The sequence below is a fragment of the Nyctibius grandis genome, chromosome 23 (assembly GCF_013368605.1).
Source record: "Nyctibius grandis isolate bNycGra1 chromosome 23, bNycGra1.pri, whole genome shotgun sequence".
NCBI lineage: Eukaryota > Metazoa > Chordata > Aves > Nyctibiiformes > Nyctibiidae > Nyctibius > Nyctibius grandis.
This window is the reverse complement of record NC_090680.1, coordinates 3,443,123-3,461,293: the sequence shown is the minus strand read 5'-3', so window position 1 is coordinate 3,461,293 and position 18,171 is coordinate 3,443,123. Positions and strand designations below refer to the sequence as shown.

At 46.7% G+C, this 18,171-nt stretch overlaps 1 protein-coding gene across 2 annotated transcripts in view; it reads right to left on the bottom strand.

Annotated features, from left to right (window-relative positions):
* The window catches only part of LSAMP (limbic system associated membrane protein), a 319,416-nt gene that overhangs the window by 157,923 nt on the left and 143,322 nt on the right, over positions 1–18,171 (bottom strand). For both annotated transcript variants that reach the window (XM_068417344.1, XM_068417345.1), the window contains exon 2: positions 13,499–13,731. In XM_068417344.1, coding sequence (XP_068273445.1) covers positions 13,499–13,731 — 233 coding nt within the window. The remainder of the gene's footprint in view (positions 1–13,498; positions 13,732–18,171) is intronic.

The window sequence follows — 18,171 nt, the reverse complement described above, 5'->3', positions numbered from 1 at the left end:
AACACAGTTAATAAAAAATTTATCAGGGCAATGAAATAAACAGCAATTTGATTTGATCTGGGAGCCAAAGAGAGGAGAGTTTCTGCTGTTCAGGTGCAGACTTGGGAGCTTCTGCAACTGCTGGCAGAAACGTGCCCACAAAACCAATAGGATTAGAAGAATTGAGATACAGAACTTTTTTGGGGGTTTTGTGGGGGTTTGGGGTTTTGTTTTGTTTTGTTTTTTAAGGGGGTGAAAAGGGCTGGCAGGGGGACCAGTCAGCAGTGTGCTCTTGAACCCCAGGAAGAAGAGGGTAACACTGTGAAATCCGTAGGGAGTAATGGATTTCGCAGCACCAGAGATGGAAACAAGCACGGCAGCACCCAGCACTGGTACGCAACAGCCACAGCAGCTCTCGAGAAATGCAGATGCAGGTGACTAAATATCTGGAGTTTCTTTTTGAAATCTTACAAAGTTCTTCCTTCAGGGAGAAGAAAGAAGAGAGGAAGAAGCACTTGGGTCTACCACTAGTGATGTCTCAAAGGAGTTCAAGGACTAGAGAGACAGGGGCAACATGAAATCCAGGAGAAAAATGGAGTACCCCCAAACAGTTTGGGCTAGAACAGCATCATTCATCTAGTGAAAAATTCAGCCTGTGCCTCAGGGCTTTGCTGGGCTGGTGGCTCTGGGAGCAGGAAGTGCAGAAATCTTTTCAGGGGAGCCCCTTACCGGCTGGCTCAGTGGGAAACGGCAGGCAAGAGCATTCAGACAAGGAGATGGCAACCTTCCACTGGGAGAGCTTGCACGAATTTACGTCAGGCTTAAAGCAAGAGATTTGGAGGGGAATGCAGCTGCCCATTGTGAGGACAGGTAAATATATCAGGGATTATAACCGAAAGCATTATCCAGTGTAGAACAGATTACAGACTAAAAGAAAAGGTGTTGTTATATTATTGAAAGTCACACAGTGCAGGTTATGGCAAGAGCTTCCTCTTGCCTAAGTCAAGGCCAGTCAATGATGCTGAGGAGACAGGATTAGGCTGGGAGTAACGCCGGAGTCTCTAGAACTAGTCTCTTAAACAGTTTCATCTTTCTTGCATAGACATACAAGATGGATTCATGTCACCAAATTTCACCAAATTTCAGACACAAAAGTTTGCTGTGTAAATCTAGGTTAGTCATTCACATTCCTCCTGGAGTCCAAACAGAGAAACAGGGACTTCCAGAGGATGATCCATCACATTATCTCGAGGCAGACAGCAGAAAGAGTAAGATGCCAACTTCTCCCAACAGACTACAGATGAGGGCCAGATGACTAGCTTCGATTTGTGCTACTAACACTTAGATGTCTCATCTTAAGTGTGATGAATCTCACCTGTAATATACCACTTCTGTTTTCACAACTAAGTGTCCATGCAGACAAGAGATGCAACACCTTAAGAGAGCTACACTTAAAAGACTAAGTGACAGAGATGTATATCTCTGGACTTGGATTTTAGTCCTGCCTCTGACAGGACACCTGTGCGATTTATCTAGCAGAACCATGTACACACCCTGGATTTGTCAAAATGAGGTGAACCTTTTATGACCTTGGACGGCTCTGTCTATACTGTCAGTGTGGTTTGTTCTCTTTTGCTCCAGAGAGCAAACCACAGCCTCTCAGTTTTGCTCCAGTCCTCCGGACACCCGTGCACACCAACATGAGTTTGCTCCCAGGCTCTTTTCTGGACTGAACTAGTGCATCCCCTCTCAGAGGAGGAGCAGGCACAGCTGACACGGCCACGCCACTCTAGACACGCAGACAATGACAAGTTTGGCTTCCTCAACCTATGAAAGTCCTCCAACACCAACTCCACAGACCCTGGGCTTTCAAATTCCTCCATGCCCTTTTGTGCCATGTAACACACACTCTTGGCACTAGGTTATGAGAACACCAGTCTGACAGGCTGTGTTCCAGCCTTCTCATTATTTCAGGCACTTTTGACCAGAAAACATAACAAATCAATCAACCAAAAAAAGAAGAACATCTCAGGGCCACAGGGACACCACAGGGAGCATGGAGAAGACCATGCCCCCCACCAGTGCCCAGTGGAGTGTGGACATGATCTATCCTTTCCAAAACGTAGTACCATCAAGTAGCATGAACACAAGCCAGTCTATGCCATCTAGCCTGGCATCCAAGGCTTTCTCTGAAACTATCCACAGAGCAAGTACAGGCATAACCAAGGTGTCAACCTCAACTGCAAAGATGGTCCACAGGCTTTGCACAGCTGTAACTCAGGCCATGAATTACATGAAACACATTCACAATAGTGAAAAACACAGTAGGAGAAGCAGTCATTGCCACCTTGTTAGCACTCCCCTCAAACACGTTAATGAGGGGTGGTCTCCTGATAAACTTTTGCTCATAACCTCTTTTCTATAGGTCAACAAGTTGATTAATCTTTCAGATAAAATCGTGAATTGGGAGCTCTATGCGTTCATAATCCCCAAGATCATCGCTGGATTTGTATAGTCAAGGTCATAAGGCTTTAGCTTGCAAAGTCTGTTCTGTGGTTATTTGGGGAGATTTATCCTACTTCTTTGCAAATATTTTTTTTTTTGCATTCAAAACAGGAACATACCCAAAAGTCACATTCCCATCAGTCTAACAAGGGGACAATCATTTTGAAGAGACTCTCCAGACTACAGCTGCTGCTGCAGAACCTGCGTGAGGGCCATGTGGAATTCAGGTTTAGGATCTTGCTTCTTGGCTTTTCTCCCTTTAAAATGCTCTTTACTCTGCGTGCTTTACTCTGCGTGCCTGAGCTTAACGCATTAATGGATATACTTGCTGCGTACCAAAGCTGAGAGCTGAACCAACCAGTTGACAAAACATGAGTAGATGTCCCACTCACCCACTAACTCAGAGTACAGTTTACAGTACACAAGTCCTAACATACAAGTTCCTCTGGTGACATCGTTCTGGTCTCCTTGCAGACCATTTTGTCAATGCATGCCGCAGCCAGCTTGTGACTGCCCTTCCGAGGCAAGAGCGCTACTAACCTCTCATGCCCAAGTCAACCATGGCCAGACGCCCCAGGCCCACCCCATCACCCATACCCTGTGCGTAGCTGAGTATCCATATGCCAGGATGCTGTGCAAACAAACTCACTGGTCTTGCAGCCTGAGCAGCTCATGAGCTGAGGGCACCCAAAGGTGAGACGCCATTACATTAAAATCACCGCATCATGAGAGTCCCCTCCTCACGCATTCAAAGTGAGTGTCTCCTTACCTTATTAAAGGAAAAAGGTTTTTCTTGTACTGTTGACAGAGAAGACTCAGAAAGGAATAAAGAAGATAATAGGCTGCCAGAGGCCCAGTTTACACACCCCAAAATTAATGAGTCCTTCCAATTAAATTATTTGCCCTAAATTAAAACTTACCACCAAAATCCAATTCTCATTTCATTAAAGAGGACCTCCCTAGTTATCGATTTTTTTTTATCCACAGATTTTTTTTAGAGGTAACTTTCACAGAATGGGAAGAAAAAAAGTAGTTGTAATCTACTTTTCTGTTTGAGAAGCCCCGAAAGTTTTATTTTTTAGGAACTGTTCCTCATTCCAGTATGTGTCCACATAATACATTAACATGTTCCTAGAAGATTCTATGGAACACCGGAGAAGTACAAGATCATGCCATCAAATAGACGATGTAAGGGAAATCTGATACATGAAGAAGGAGGGAATTTAAAAAGTAGCATTGTCCAAACCTCAGCAGCCTCAGCCTTTTGATATCAGAACTGGGAAAGCTCACAACCCCCATCTGGGGATCTCCAAAGGGTCCTTCAGCAAAAGGCAGGCAGACAGATGATGGCACTCCGGATGTATCTTTGAGAATCAAACCGATCTCTTGATCATATTCTAAGACTTTCACACACCACTATGACTTTTCAAGCAGGGCTTGGTTCCTCCTACCACAGGTCTGCCTGCTGGCAGCCCGAGATGTGACAGGCAGAGACTCAGTGCTGCTGATGAGAGCGGGCACGGGCTCCCGCTCCCTCAGCCTGCCCGTGCCAACCTTTGTTTCCTTCCCAGGAACAACCTTTCTCCTGTTTTCTGTTAGAGATTAACACTTTTTAACCTAATATTTGTTTTTTTAAAGACATTTTCAAAATCTGCGTTTGGGTTTTGCCAAAGAGCTCCTTGTCTGAATGCTCTGTAAATGGAAGCCGTATGTCCTAAGTATCTGTTTCTTTTTTGTCTATTTTGTTGTGTGCACATTTGGCAAGTTATTTTTTCCCCTTAAGTATCACATCTCAGGCTTTATTAAACCAAGCTGCTATTCTGTTATTTGGAGGGTTTTTCTCCCAAGCAACCAACTACTGACATTTTAGCGGCTACACCAGGAAATGTGATATTAAGTCATTATTTTCTCAGAACGTTTCTTCACTTTCTGGTGAGTAAGGAGCTGCTACTGGGGTAGCAATTCCAATGTTTCTAAAGATAAAAAGAAGAGCTGGAGCTCTGAAAAAGCCAGCAAAATCCAAACCCTGAAAACCTATTACTTAATACAATTTATCATTTGTTGTTTTAGTGGAAAGCATCTAGAGGCTCATCCTACAGGGCACAGCATGCATGCACCCCAAAAAGACAGACTACATCTGCTCAGGAGGGATGAGGGCCAGCAACTGGACAGAGACAAATGGTAGGAGCACATGGTTACTACCGGTTGTCTGGGGTCAATACGCACCACGCAGACACAGGCATGTGGTAGGAAGGCACAGCACCGAGACCATGCCTACCTGCCTTTCCCCACTCTTCGAACCCTTAAGTCGGACAGACAGTCTAATTTTAGAAATACTATCTCCTTGTTCCCTTTCCTGAAATGCCAATTTCTTTCTTTCTGTAACTAATTCATATTAAATAGTGAAATGGATAGCTTTTAAAGTGGGAAATAAATTTGCTTCTTTCTACAAGTCTTGACGTTGTTTTGAGCTGCTGGCTCAATTTAGGTTTATTTTACAATCTGTTTCCAGCCAATTCCAATTTCAGACGAAATCTTGGCTCCAATGAAGCAAAATTCCCTTTAATTTCAATGGAATCAAGATTATGATCCAGGTTCTCATCCACTAACACACAGCTACAATGAGTGTAGACAGTAACAGAGCAGCCAAAAACACAGAACATGAGCTGGTGGACCCCAGGAATCTGGAATTTCATCCCACATGGGAGTTTTGAGCATGGCAGATTTACAGTATCGACGCTGCTAGCACCAGTGAAATAAGAAAAACAGACAAAAGGAACACACTGTTCCACAAATGCTGGAATTAGCAAGGCCTGGCTGACCGCAACTATGTGTCCTAGGTCCCAATGCCTTATACCTCGGAAAACCTTCAAAGCTCTTGACCAATTTTAGTCAAGGTGGCACCCGCCAGCTGGCATGCATGTGGCTCCAAACCAACCTGCAACCATACGTCCCATCAGTAAGGGATGCAGGAGGAGACTGGGGTCCACTAGTGAGAATTTGAGGGGCAGGAGCTCTTGTTGGGGCAAGATCACAGCACTTATGAAGGGTGCTGGAGTCAGCCGAGCAGAGGACTGCCAAGCAGAAGGGCAGGCAAACAGCATAACCATACAAATAAACCCATACACACTTTGTTTCGTTAGGAAGCCAAGCTACTCCCGGTATCTCCAGGGTTTGGATATAATAAAAGCTCAACTGAGCGAACCACAAGTCTGGCTAACAAACTGGCAGTATTTCTTTCAAATGAAAGGAAGAAAATAAAATGGACAGTAAAGCTACAGAAAAGGTTTATCTGAGACAGAGAAACGTGGAGCATGATTAACCTTAGCTTTCATCCATATTGCAAGCAAAAAGACAAGCTGATCCTAAAGTTTCTAGTGGAGATGAGCTATATATCTTTTTTTTTCATTATTTTGGGTTAGGAATCTAAAGCTTCAGATACAATCTTTTTGAGAATTTTTTTAAAACACATTTTAGCTCATTTTCAAGCTACTAAGTAGCTACAGCCTGCCATATAAAATGAATAAAGTATATATTCCTGGTTATACTAGCACTTTTATTCTGCAAAAAGATCTCAAGAGGATGCGGCAAAAAAATTGTTCACTTACTACTGACAAGACACTGGCCATCATGTAGGAAGCAAGCAATGGGAATCTATGACTTAGGATGTCCAAGGGCCTATATCCTCTTGTGGGTAAACTGGGTTAAATTTCAAGGCTTGCAACAGGTCAAGGCAACTGTGTTGTGCTACCACGGCCACTGCTTTTGCAACAGTGGGAGCAGGGACAGACTTGGCTTTACAATTAATGGTTATTTGCACACTCTCAAGGATTAGCAGACTTGGTGGTGGGACTAAGTGCTTGCTGTGTTTGGAGTTGAGAGTAAAATATTGTCCCTACTCCACCATCTTACAGTCCAGGCTAAGACTTGGGACAGTAGACTGAGACAATCAGACTGAGAAATAACAAGGCAAAATCTTTCACAGCACTGGTCTGAATCTAGAATCAGCTGATGAGACAAAATCACACAGATCAGCTGATACTGCTCTGAAGAGGCCACTCAAGCTAAGCTCATTTATATCACTAAGGAGCTGGATTGTATCAAGATCCTTCCTCCCAGCCACAGGAAAGCATTCCCTGTGTTTTATGTAATACTTCTTTCTCCAAAATGAGTAAGCATTTTTTGAAGTATTCTGTTTTTGTCTCCAGCCTGCACCTGCAAAACAAGCACCAAAATATTTCCAGAAAAACCCTCCTGATTTATGCACTAAGAAGTGCTGAGATCCAACCTATATAACAGAGCCAAACCCTATGCTGCATAGTAACATTCCAGCCATGCCTGGAGATAGGAAAACAGAAGTTAAGAGGCATCAGGACACTGTGGGGAGGCCATAAAAATATTAGATGGGGAGTGGTAGGAAGTTTCTTGGTAACCTATGAAATACCAGGTGCAGTTTCCTGCAATTTATGAGTTTGGGCAAAACAAACCAGCACAGAAAACCTAGAAAGATTGCCACCAATACTACTGTGTGCCTGAAATTCTGGAATTATTTTGCTAGTAGGAAATTACAGTCCATGGTAATGGCAGAAGGGGGGCAGCAAGATCTACCGCATTTCAGTTCCCCAAGATGATTCCCTGCTCTCTCAGCTTATTTTCCCCATCAAACTGATCCGCTGCCACTTCCTTCTGAGCACACTGGTCCTGCCTCTCCCAGTCCCCGCAGTAATCTGAATTTATTTCCTCCCTCCAATCTTTTCTTCTTCTCCCCCACTGCTCCCAGTAAAATGATCTTTCTTCTTCCTCCCAGAAAATTCATACTCCCATGTTATCTCATTATTCTTTGCAACAGCATGCCAAATTCGCTGTCATTTTCCCACTGGGGCTATGTCCTGAAAAAGACAAAGTGGTCTGTGCTCGTTCTTACCTACTGCAAGCTCCCTGGAATTGAAAACGTTACAGTGTTAGCGCTCAGAAAGATCCCTCCAAATCCTGAGCTCTGCGCCCACAAAGCAGGGAAGCAAACATCTCAGAGAACGGCATCTGACTCCAACTCCTTATTGTCTGGCTAGCAAAGGAAAAGTGGCTTCAGCTCTCTTCAAACCGCTCTGCTTCCAGCACGGGCCGAAGGGGCAGGAAGGCCAGACACGCCGGGGAAGACGGGCTCCTGTCACGACTCTGCTGAGCTCAAAACCACCCAGCTCTGGTCTCCCAGCGGCCCACTGCAAGCCCTGACAGACACCAACCCCGTATTCTGGCAAGGAATAAATTCCAGCAGAGAACGACAGAAAGGGGTCTGGAAAGACTAAAAGGACGCAGGGCACCATACAGACTGCTCACCCTGGGCTCCCCTCTACAGACAGTGGAGGGAAGCTGACGTTTCCACTGGTCAATTTGTCTGATGAATTTTGGACGGCTGCTTTAGGATGATCAGGTCTGTGTCTCAGAAGAGCCTGCTTCTCCTCACTAATGACCAAAGGAGTCCAAGGTGACCCACTCCAGCGGTAACACCTACATTTGGTCAGATGAACCCCGCTGTGGCTCATTGGCTCAGGTCCCAGGCTGGTGACCAGCAGAATTTACCTCCACCTGATAACTGACTTCAGGCTCCTATAAAACACATCCATGTGCCTTGCTCCAGTTCTGCTCAGAAACCCTTCTCACAGCCCCAAAGTCTAAAGTGTGATCTTTCCCTACCACTGTCCTCAGCAATGAGGGCAAGGGCTGAGCGGATGGCAGACAACACCCTCCCTCCCCAGCCCCAGCTCTCACCGAGGGGCTCGCTGGCAGAGCAGTGCTCACCCAGGGGGAGCCCGGCGGGCTTTGGCTGCCTCCCTGGGTACAGGACTTCTCCCTGCAGCGCTTCACCAGTCACCTGCACAAAGTCCTTTAATTTCAGGGGAGTGGACTGAGAGGGGGCACAGCTAATCTGCCACATAGAGTTAATAATACATTTTCTATGGTTAAATCCCAGCAACAACAAATACATCTTTATACCACTTTGAAACAATGAATGGTCAGTCTGAATCTTCCAAAGCAAGGAGCAGTACAAAGGCAATGCATAATGGAGAAAGGCTACACCCTGTGGCTCTTTTCACACACTAATGCCTACCAGTTTGAAAGAAAACTGTAGGACTTGGCCGTTAGCTGCTATACATTTGACTTTGAGTTTGTGATTAGGGCTGGGCAGTAAACAAGAATTCCTCTTTGTGAAAATCTGCTGATGATGCTTCCAAATTTTTGTTTTGCCAAAATGACAAAGCCCTTTTGATTTTTTTTTCCATGAAATAAACGTTAAAACAGGGGAGAGCCCACATCCTTTGAACAGCCAATAATGGGGAATCACAAGAAATGTTAGTGATCCCACCGGAGTCCCAGGCTCTGAGCAAAAACATGAACGTGAGCTCTCCACACCTCAGCTGAATGTTCTAGCTTTTAGATAGGCTCTGGCAATGCTACACATTTTCTCTTCCCAATTTTGACCAAAAAAAGCATCTCAGTCCTGTAAAGCCTTTCTGATTAATTTTTAATCAAAGCCAAAACCAGTGAAATGTTTTCGTTTCACTGAAAAGTTCCCAACCATCTCCATTCACAATGATGCCTTGTTGTAAGGGCTCTTGACAGCAAATACAGCAACCATCTGCTTGCTCCTACTTGAAAGAGTTATTCCTTTAGTCTGACTTGGACAGGCCGAAGTCTTTATTGCTGAAACTTTTAAACCCCACACTTGCTAACATCTCTGTGCCCTTCTGCCTGTGACCCTGACGAGACAAGTAAGGACTATAGGGATTTCTCCACCGATATTTAACGCCTGAGAAGGGCTTGAGGATACAGCCCGAAAAGAACAAGAATCCAAGGTAACGCTGAGAAAGGGCAGCCACCACATCCCCATCACAATTCATTCTCCTGGAACAAGTTAGTCAACATACTGGAACAAATGATTAAACATCTCATTTATAAACACCTAGAGGATAATAACACAATAAAGGAAAAAATAAGTAATGTACTTTTGGCAAGCACTTATCATGTCACCCCAGCCTCCTTCCCTTTTTTGGTAGGATATCTGGCATAGCGGATAATGGTGGAGCAGTATGTGTGATGATGTGATGTATCTTAACTTCAGGGGGCCCAACAGGCTCTTGAACAAGCTAAGAGAATTTGGCGGATGTTAAATCACCATCAGGATGCTTCAAAGAGCTGCAAGCAACGGGTCGCTATCTGCCGGGGATGGAGGTTTTAGTGGGTTGCTACCACAGTCCGCTTTTGTGCCCTGATCTCTTCAATACTTTAATTAACACCTTCATGATGGAACAGAAAGAAGGCACCTGAATTTTGTCAGTGACACCAAGTTGGGGGCAGTTGCAAGTGCTTTGGAGACCAGGATCATAAGGAAACTGAAGAAGTGGTCTCCATGGAGAAACCAACCAGACAGCATCCAGCAACAGCAAGCACAAAGCGCGATGCTCCAGAAGGGGGGAAAAACAATTAATGCTCAAATACAGAAGTGGGGAATGAGCTGCAGACTGTGCTGCAGACCAGTAACAGAGGGTTAGAGAGCAGCAGAAAGACTAAATAAGTGAAAGCAATGAGGCGCTTTTATAAAAAAAGGTGAACGTCATCTCATTCCAGGGTTAGGTAAGCGAAGCATGACATGGCTGGTACTTTTATCTGCACAACTGAGTCCTAAACTGGAACTCTTGCTTTGGTTTTGGACAGCACACTTAAGGAAACACATAGACAAATCAGTAGTGAAATACATATGACATAAGGGTTGGAAAATATGACCCGTGAGAAGCAGTGAGCCTGTAAAGCTGGACTAGAGAGGTCTGAGACACAGGGATTAATGGGCTTCTAGCAAGTAAAAGGTAGTTTTGAGGAAGAGGAGGAGAAATTACCACCAAGTGTCTTGGAAGGACTAGAAATAATTGGCAGCAAAATCAGTTTGGATCACATGTTAATAAAAGCTTTCCAAGTGCAAGGAGAGTGAAATAATGGCCACGCACTGGCTATGCAGGCACAGACTGTCTTCAAAGAATACATGTTAGTGGCAGCCACTGTATAGCTGATCTTATCTCAGTGCGTGAGGAAGGACCAGACTAGCTCCTGCGGGTCCTTCCAGCTCTGTGCTCCTCTGATCAGAGCTCAACAGAAATATCTGGGGTAGTAAACAGAAAGAGTTGCTAGCAGCCATTACACCCCAACGGAGGCAGCACAAAATGCTTTGAGTGGGGTGGTGGTTCAGAGCAGTCTCTTCATGCACGAACCCCAGCGCAGAGAGTGCAGTACCAGCACCTGGTAGCAACTGAGCTGGGCAGAGACAGCAGCCTGCAGCTCAACCCACCCTGCAAGCAGTGCTGGCCACCTGAGCCAGAAAGACAGAAGAGATGGCCACAGTTACACTAGTGAATCTTCTGGCAGTGAATGCCTACTTCTATCAGCAGAGTTGGCTTTGAGTTTGAAAAGGAGGCAAGACTTATGAAGAGGACTCTTTCTACTTTTAGCTGTCTTATCAAGTTGTGATTTTTTTTCTTAAGCATCATTTCATTACCCCCCTTTTAGATCTCTGCAATATGCCTGAGCTGAGAGCAACCCTATCAGTGGACACACACTCTTAAGCCAGAGAGGAAAGGAGTGGACCAAGTAGGCTGTCTATGCACAGACTGGTGCTGGCTGACAAGACAGAATTGGCTCTTCCCTTGGGAATACTAAAGGACATGGGCACACATATTAGAGAGGTGACGTCCCTCTTTCTGTGTATACTCCTGCAGCTCTGGCCAGCAGAGTTCACCCAGCACAGCTCACGCCAGGGAAAGCTGATTTTCTCAAGGGAGGAAGGGACCTGCTCCTAGAATGCAGCTCCATTGGCCTGCAGTGATCCAAATGCAGTGAATCCTTAGGATACACCGAGGTTCATCTACTTCAGCTGGCACTCTGGACATGGAAGCGGTCTTCTCTATTTATAAGGGCTCCAGCACCACTCCAGTATCTGCCTACCTGTCAGTCTCTGATACAGCTATCCCATTTGATCCTCAGGGTGACAGGGGCTGGGTTTTCATAGTGGCTATACAGATGAGGGAGTTGAACTGGGGGAGATTAAGGACCTGTCTTTGGTATATAGTGCAGTGGGGAGCAGAAATATCTGTGACAGCTTCACATAGCTGATGTTTTTAAATTTATGAACACAAACTCAAGAGAAGTAAATAAACTACATAAAATAAATAAAACCAAAAAGCTTAGCATGACTCAACATCCAAACTTCTTTCATTTGTACCAGCGGCAGACTATTTTTCAAGGAGACAACCTGCAAATCTGAGAATAATAATAATCAATATGAGAAAATGATACTCAGAGAGGAAAGGGATATTTTCCAACATATACTATTTTCTAATGAACTAGTTTGATTAGTTAAGATTATTTAAAATGATTTATTAGTTTGAAACTAATAAAAACATGGTTTAAAATGATGAATGTAACTCTTCCAAATTGTAAAGGATTTTGTATTTATATTTTGCTTGGGTATTTTTTCACCAGATGAAATTTAGTTTTAGAAAAATCAAAGCTATGAGTTTCACCTAATTAAGGATTACAGGACCTGGTGCTTTAAAAGTAAGCACGATATCGCGATGGGTCTTCTGCTAAATCTGTGGCAGGCGTTAAACAAAGATTATCCAGATACCTTGTTTACAGGCATCCAGAGTTTAGGTGTGCCAAAACCTGAATTTTCTCATCCTCAGGAAGATGGCAGTAGTTCAGAGCTGGACACCACACATTTAGGTGGAAGCTAGGCTAGAGAACTCAATTTCACTGCTTAGGCCCATATCTAATAGGCACAAATAAAATTAATAATGCATGTGCGTGGCTCTCAAATTCATTTGTACCTATATTTTTCTTGACAGGTAAATGGAAATTGTCCGCTGTCAGATGTTACCAGCTATAAACCACCCACAGCCGGTTCGCTGTGCAGTGAGGCAGGGGACACCTCCACGGCTGGTGAGTGCACTTCGTGCCGGGCACACCCCAGCAAACACTCAGCCTTTTGGGTGACTAGACAAATCAGGAGAAATAACAAACTCCTGCCTGAATGATAACGTAGAAGCTGAACATATCTGTAATGTGTACCGAACACATTCATACACACCTATCTATCTAAGCTGTTCTACAAATATTTTAGATAAATAGGCAGATAGACAGAATAGCACGAAGATTAAAAGCAAAACAAAACAAAACTGAGTAAACTCGCTCGTTTGGTATTCTGGTCTGGACAGGATGGAACAAGTAAACTCCATAATGCCCTTACCAGTAATTGGTGAACTCCTTAATGTGTTTATTCTCTGTTATACCATGAATGCAGGCAGACAGATAGGACAATGCTGGTTCAGATCGCCAAGTTTCCAGCTCCCTATAACACACACAGGAGGAGGGCAGCTAAAAAAGGAGAGGGCAACATAAGGTACGTGGCAGCTACCTCAGGTACCAGGTTTCACACATGCCTAGCGACAGGGCACCCTGCAAACCAATGACCCAGCACAGAAAAACACCCAGGAAAATTAACTCCCCAGCCTTGCGAAGTGTTGACAATGGAAGGCCAAAAAACACAGCACAGTAGCTTGTTGACACAAGAAAAAAAAGAAAGGAAATCTGAGGAAGGAGGAGGCGAAGAAACCAGAGGGCTATCTGGGAAGAGATGAGGCAAACACGATGTTCTGACAAGTGTCATTATAAACAAATGTTTTCCCCTCAGCGCCAGAACAACCGGAGCCAGGAGCCAGGTTTGCATTGTACTAGAATATGTCTTGGCATCATTGGCGTCCCCTGCTCTGTCACTGCTTTGAAAGGACAAACTGACAGCAGAGTAAAGCCATGTCATGCCGCAGTGGAAGGGGACAGTCCTGCTGGCTCCTGTTGTAAACGTAAGGGATACACAGGCTACTGACTCTGGGGTTTCTCTAAGAGAGATACAGATCCTGCCACCCCTGCGTCTTTTGCTCTTTGCTCTCTTCTCAGGCATGTCGCTTACCTTGCACGATCAAGTAAACCTGGGAAGTCTTGGGGTGATGCTGTGTCTGCACCGAACACGTATAGGACCCCTCATCATAGACATCCACTTTCTGGATCCGCAGGCTGTATTCCAGGGGGTTTCTCTTCTCCAGCTCTACTCGAGGGTCCAGGGACCACTTGTCCTCTCCAGCAAAAATGATGCCAGAACGGTTTAACCAGGCCACCTTGGAGCTTCTGTCTTCTACATAACACCTGCAGAGGATGAGAAAGGTGAGGGGGAGATTAACAAACCTCTCCATCATCTCCATTTTGTCCCTTCCCTTTATTACTTTGCTGAGAAACTCCATAGCACACTCCTGCCTTGCCAGGGAACCACAGCACTTCCTCACCATTGCTGCCCCATGGCCATACATGTCACAGTGATTTTTTAAAGGGCTTCAGGAATCTTTGATTCATGAATCCATGGGATTTGGGGTGGCCATGCCTTCTGTTCTCTCTTCCTTTTGTCTGTGGCCTAGACCTGCACCAAAAAATGACTTTGGAAGGCCACAAGAGATCCTAGTCACCAAATCCCTCCTAACCCTGCCAATGGGAAAGGTCAGGAGGAGATCTTCTCATGCTTCTCCCTCACCTTCAAAAGTTCAGTATACAAGAGAGTTACATTCCCAGCCCCCTGCCAGCCTGGAGGGCAAAGGTCCAGGGCTCCAGCTTTGCCAGCTCAGGACACAGCTGCTCCAACCCTCAGTTTCAGCAGTATGAGGGGAGGGAGCTATAGTGTATCTCCCCTCTCCATCCCTCTGACGAGAAATCCCTTTGTGAAAAGAGGGATTCACTCCTCAAACACCACCCTCCTAACACACACACACCCCTCTGCCAATGCCCATCTGCCCGCTTATGCAGGCAAGCGCAGACTTCAGGCTGAAAAAGAGGGGCTGCGAGGGTGTCACTGCCATTCCTGTGACACACGCAGCATGTCCTGCGAACATCCCAGGTGAGACAGGAGAGGAGGGATGACAGCGAGGGGCAGCAGGCAGAGGAGCAGCATCAGGACCAGCAATTGCCATAGCCTTGACTGCCGGACACTGCAAGGCAGAGGACAGACAACCCTGTTGCAACTGCGTGACAAGTATTTTGCTCCTTGACAGAGCGCGGAGAAGGTGCTGCAAAGACAAACGCATTTTTGGCCAAGGCACCTGCTCTGTACCACCTCCCACCTCCAGAAGGTGGCTTGCACGGAAGAGATGAGGAGATGCCAACAAGGAGGCATGTCCTGCTCGCTCTCAGCTGTGTCTCATTTGAGAGGTCCAGGGCTGAAGAAGACATGGGGACGTAACTGCTCTTTCACCCTGGCAGCTGTACCCACCAGGGCCGGGCTCAGACAGACTGAGAGGGTTTGCCCTGCAGCAGCTCACACCATGTTTGCTCTGCAGATAAACAGGGAAGCTCAACCTCCAGGGCTGTTGCTCCTTCACCTCCCAGAGTTCTGCCCACAGCCTCCCGGCATCCAAATAATCCAGCACCTCTCCCCACCACTATTCACGCATGTGTTGTATTTGAATGAGAAGATAGAGAGGATAAAGATTATTGCTTCAAGATAAGACAAATATTTGACAGTAGGCTTTCATACAGCCTCTTAGCACGGGTCAGACATTTTCCAAGTTCCTCTGTTTGAATGCACATCATTCATGCTGCACTGCAGCTGCTGTCCCTTGCGACGTGACCCCACCATTACGGCTGGCACCTCTCACCCCCTCCCTTCTGGCATGCCCATAGATGCTCTCCGAGTTGTTCTGGGGTTACTTGTGGGCAGAAGGAAAGCCAGGCTGCGTGGGTGTCGGTGGGAGGCATGCCACGCTGCTGGCCAAGCTGGAAGCAGCTCTGGCTGATCTGACAAACGTTTCCTTCAGTGAGCAGCCCAACAGACCCTGGCCAGCACCACGCCGTCCAGCCAAGGGAGAGGAGCGATGGTTTGCCCCTCAGGCCAGAGCCCACCCTCCTGGCCAGGCAGGCGCTTGCCCTGAGGTGAGCTCTCAGCTGTGATCTGTGTTGTTTTTAAAAAGCTGCTCTTTGTAAAAAAGAAAGTGGCAGGGGAAGCCGTGAGCAACCACTTACATGTAGAAACCAGCACCACTGCGACATTGTGGTGCTGCAGTTCAGTTGGCCACCCCGGGCTGTAATCACTGGCGATGGGAGCTGGAAGCAAGGACCCGGGGAGGCCACTGTGCCCCAGGGCTGGGAGCAGTGGCCCTGGAGGGACACCCAGACCATCTCCAGAGCTGGCTGCCTTAGGGTCACCAGCCTTCTTGCACGCACGTTTCTGCGTAGAGTCATAACAACACTGAGAATCGTTTTCACGTATGTGATAACCTGTTCTACCCCCTCCGAGGCCAGCCCTAGGATGGTGGTCAATAGCTACGGTCAGACAACCTGGCAAGTGCCTCTGAAATAAGTGAGCAGGTGCTACCGAAATAAAGCAAGGAGGAGAGAGAAGCAGAGGGAAAGGAGGAAAACGGGAAGAGTAAGTGAAATGGATTTGAGCTGCTCTGTTCAGCGTACCTGTTCCTCTCAAACTGTCAGGGAAAATCAATGTACAAATGTGGAAATTCCAAGTCCTGGCGCGTTCCAAACATGCATCCACGTGGATGATGCATCTCAGTATGTCCGTCTGCACACACGCACCCTCTTAGTCTGCCAGAGATGCCACCCAGCTGTATGGATCACGCTCTAATAAGGATTTATGGTGATGATTTTCACAGTGTAATAAGTGCTAATTCAATACTAATAGCATATTAAATGGCACGTTAACTGACATTTTAACTGCAATGCAATAGGAGCATGGCATCAGCAAGATATCAAATGACTCTTATCGTTCACTAATAATCAATAATCGAGTTCACAGAGACAGTCAAACGCTTTTCATTAGGCTTATTGAAAGCATTACCACCAGCGTCAGAGAACAGTAACAAACGATTTGCGATCCATCCATTTTGCTTTTCCTTATGGTTTCAGGTTTAATTTCTTGACTTCTGCTGATATGGCTAATGAGAGGACCGGCTAGTGGTGATGGTCATGCCTTGCACGATCACTGCAGGGACTCAGGAACTATTGATCTTACCACCACTCCAAACCACAGATGCAGAAGGACAAAAAATCTTGCTGCCATGCCCCTTTAGCCCTCCCTGCCCTCTCACAAACAAACACAGCAAAGTTTGGCACCTGAGGTTTTTTAGCAACGGCACCATTTTTAGCTGCTACAGATGTGTTTCTACTTCCCACACAGTGGCTAACAACCACATAACAACCAGCCAGGGAAGGATGGTTGGAAGCTGGACGTGGATAAAGGAACCTGAACCATCCTCGCGAGCTTCCCTCCGCCTCGGTTCCCCACGTGCAAAGGCAGACGGGGCTGAGCCGTGCTGCAGGAGGGAGGTGGGGGGGTGACGCTTTCGCCGCAGGATAATGCTCTGGGACCTTCAACAGGAACCACTGCCTCGGATGAGAGAGGAGGGCTGTCCACCACTGTCTCTGGTCCCTGGATTTTAGGCTATGAGGGGACGCTCGGCAGGACGCAGGCAGACGGAGGGCAGGAGCCAGGAGTGGGGCCTGCTGCTCACCCTCTCTCCTCCCACGCCTGCCAGCCTAACGCGCGGCACGGGCCAAAGCAGCGCTCCTGCAAACCTGGCTGCGTAGGCTCCGAGGTAAACTCCATCTGGGTCAGGGAGATGTCTTTTTTTTTTTTTTTCCCCTTCTTGAAAGCCATTTGGGCTTATTCCTATTGATAGGTGGGAAAGCGAGCGACGAAAAGGAGAGGGAGGCTCAGGCATCTGCACGTCCTCGCCTGGCGAACACCAAGGCTGGAGGTCTCACCGCCTGCTCTGCCTCGCTCACGTCTTGGTGCTTGTCTCCTCACCCCAGCGACTCCTGCTCCTCCTCCCACCGAGGCACCGCTGCAGTCTGTTGATTTCCCAGCACGTTGCTGTAACACTCATCGCAGACGATGTTGTGCCTGTCGCTCCAGCAGCTCTCTGCCCTAAGATTTCCGCGCTCCCTTCCCTCCGTCAGACAGACAGGCACGCTGCTCAGAGGCGGCATTTGGTCGGAAAGCCCTAGCACGGTCTCTCCAGGTTGGATGCACCACCACCGGTGCAGGGGATGCAAGGGGTGAGGAGGAGGAGGAGGAGGAGGGTGCATGAGAGCTGTGGGCTCACCAGAGCACTTCCCATTCTGCCTCAGGGAAAGCAGCACAGCAGCTACGGCCCTGGGCTACGGAGATGGAGTGGGGGTATCTTATTGCCTTCAGGGGGGTCTTTTTGGGGTAAGTTCAATGGTGTTTGGAAGGAGCAGATGATATTTAGAGGCTACAGTGATGAAGAGGCAGGAAGGAAGCCCTGTAGGCCCTGGTGAAGCTGCTGTTTAAATGATTACTTTAACATGGCGGGGATTTTACAGCATTATCAATGATGTATTGGGTCGCCTTGAACCCAGGATAATTGTTTGGGGTTTTTTATTGTTGCTGTAATTCCAAATAAATAATATTTTTTTACAGCAGACCCAATCCCACAATTCTCTGCCAGAGCCTCGCTAGTGAGAAGAGGTGAGCTGCTAGGATTAATGAAATACAGCGTGCTGCTTCGCCAGGAGGCCACAGCTCTTACCTCATTTGGGGGAAAAAATAAATAAATAGCGCGGTTT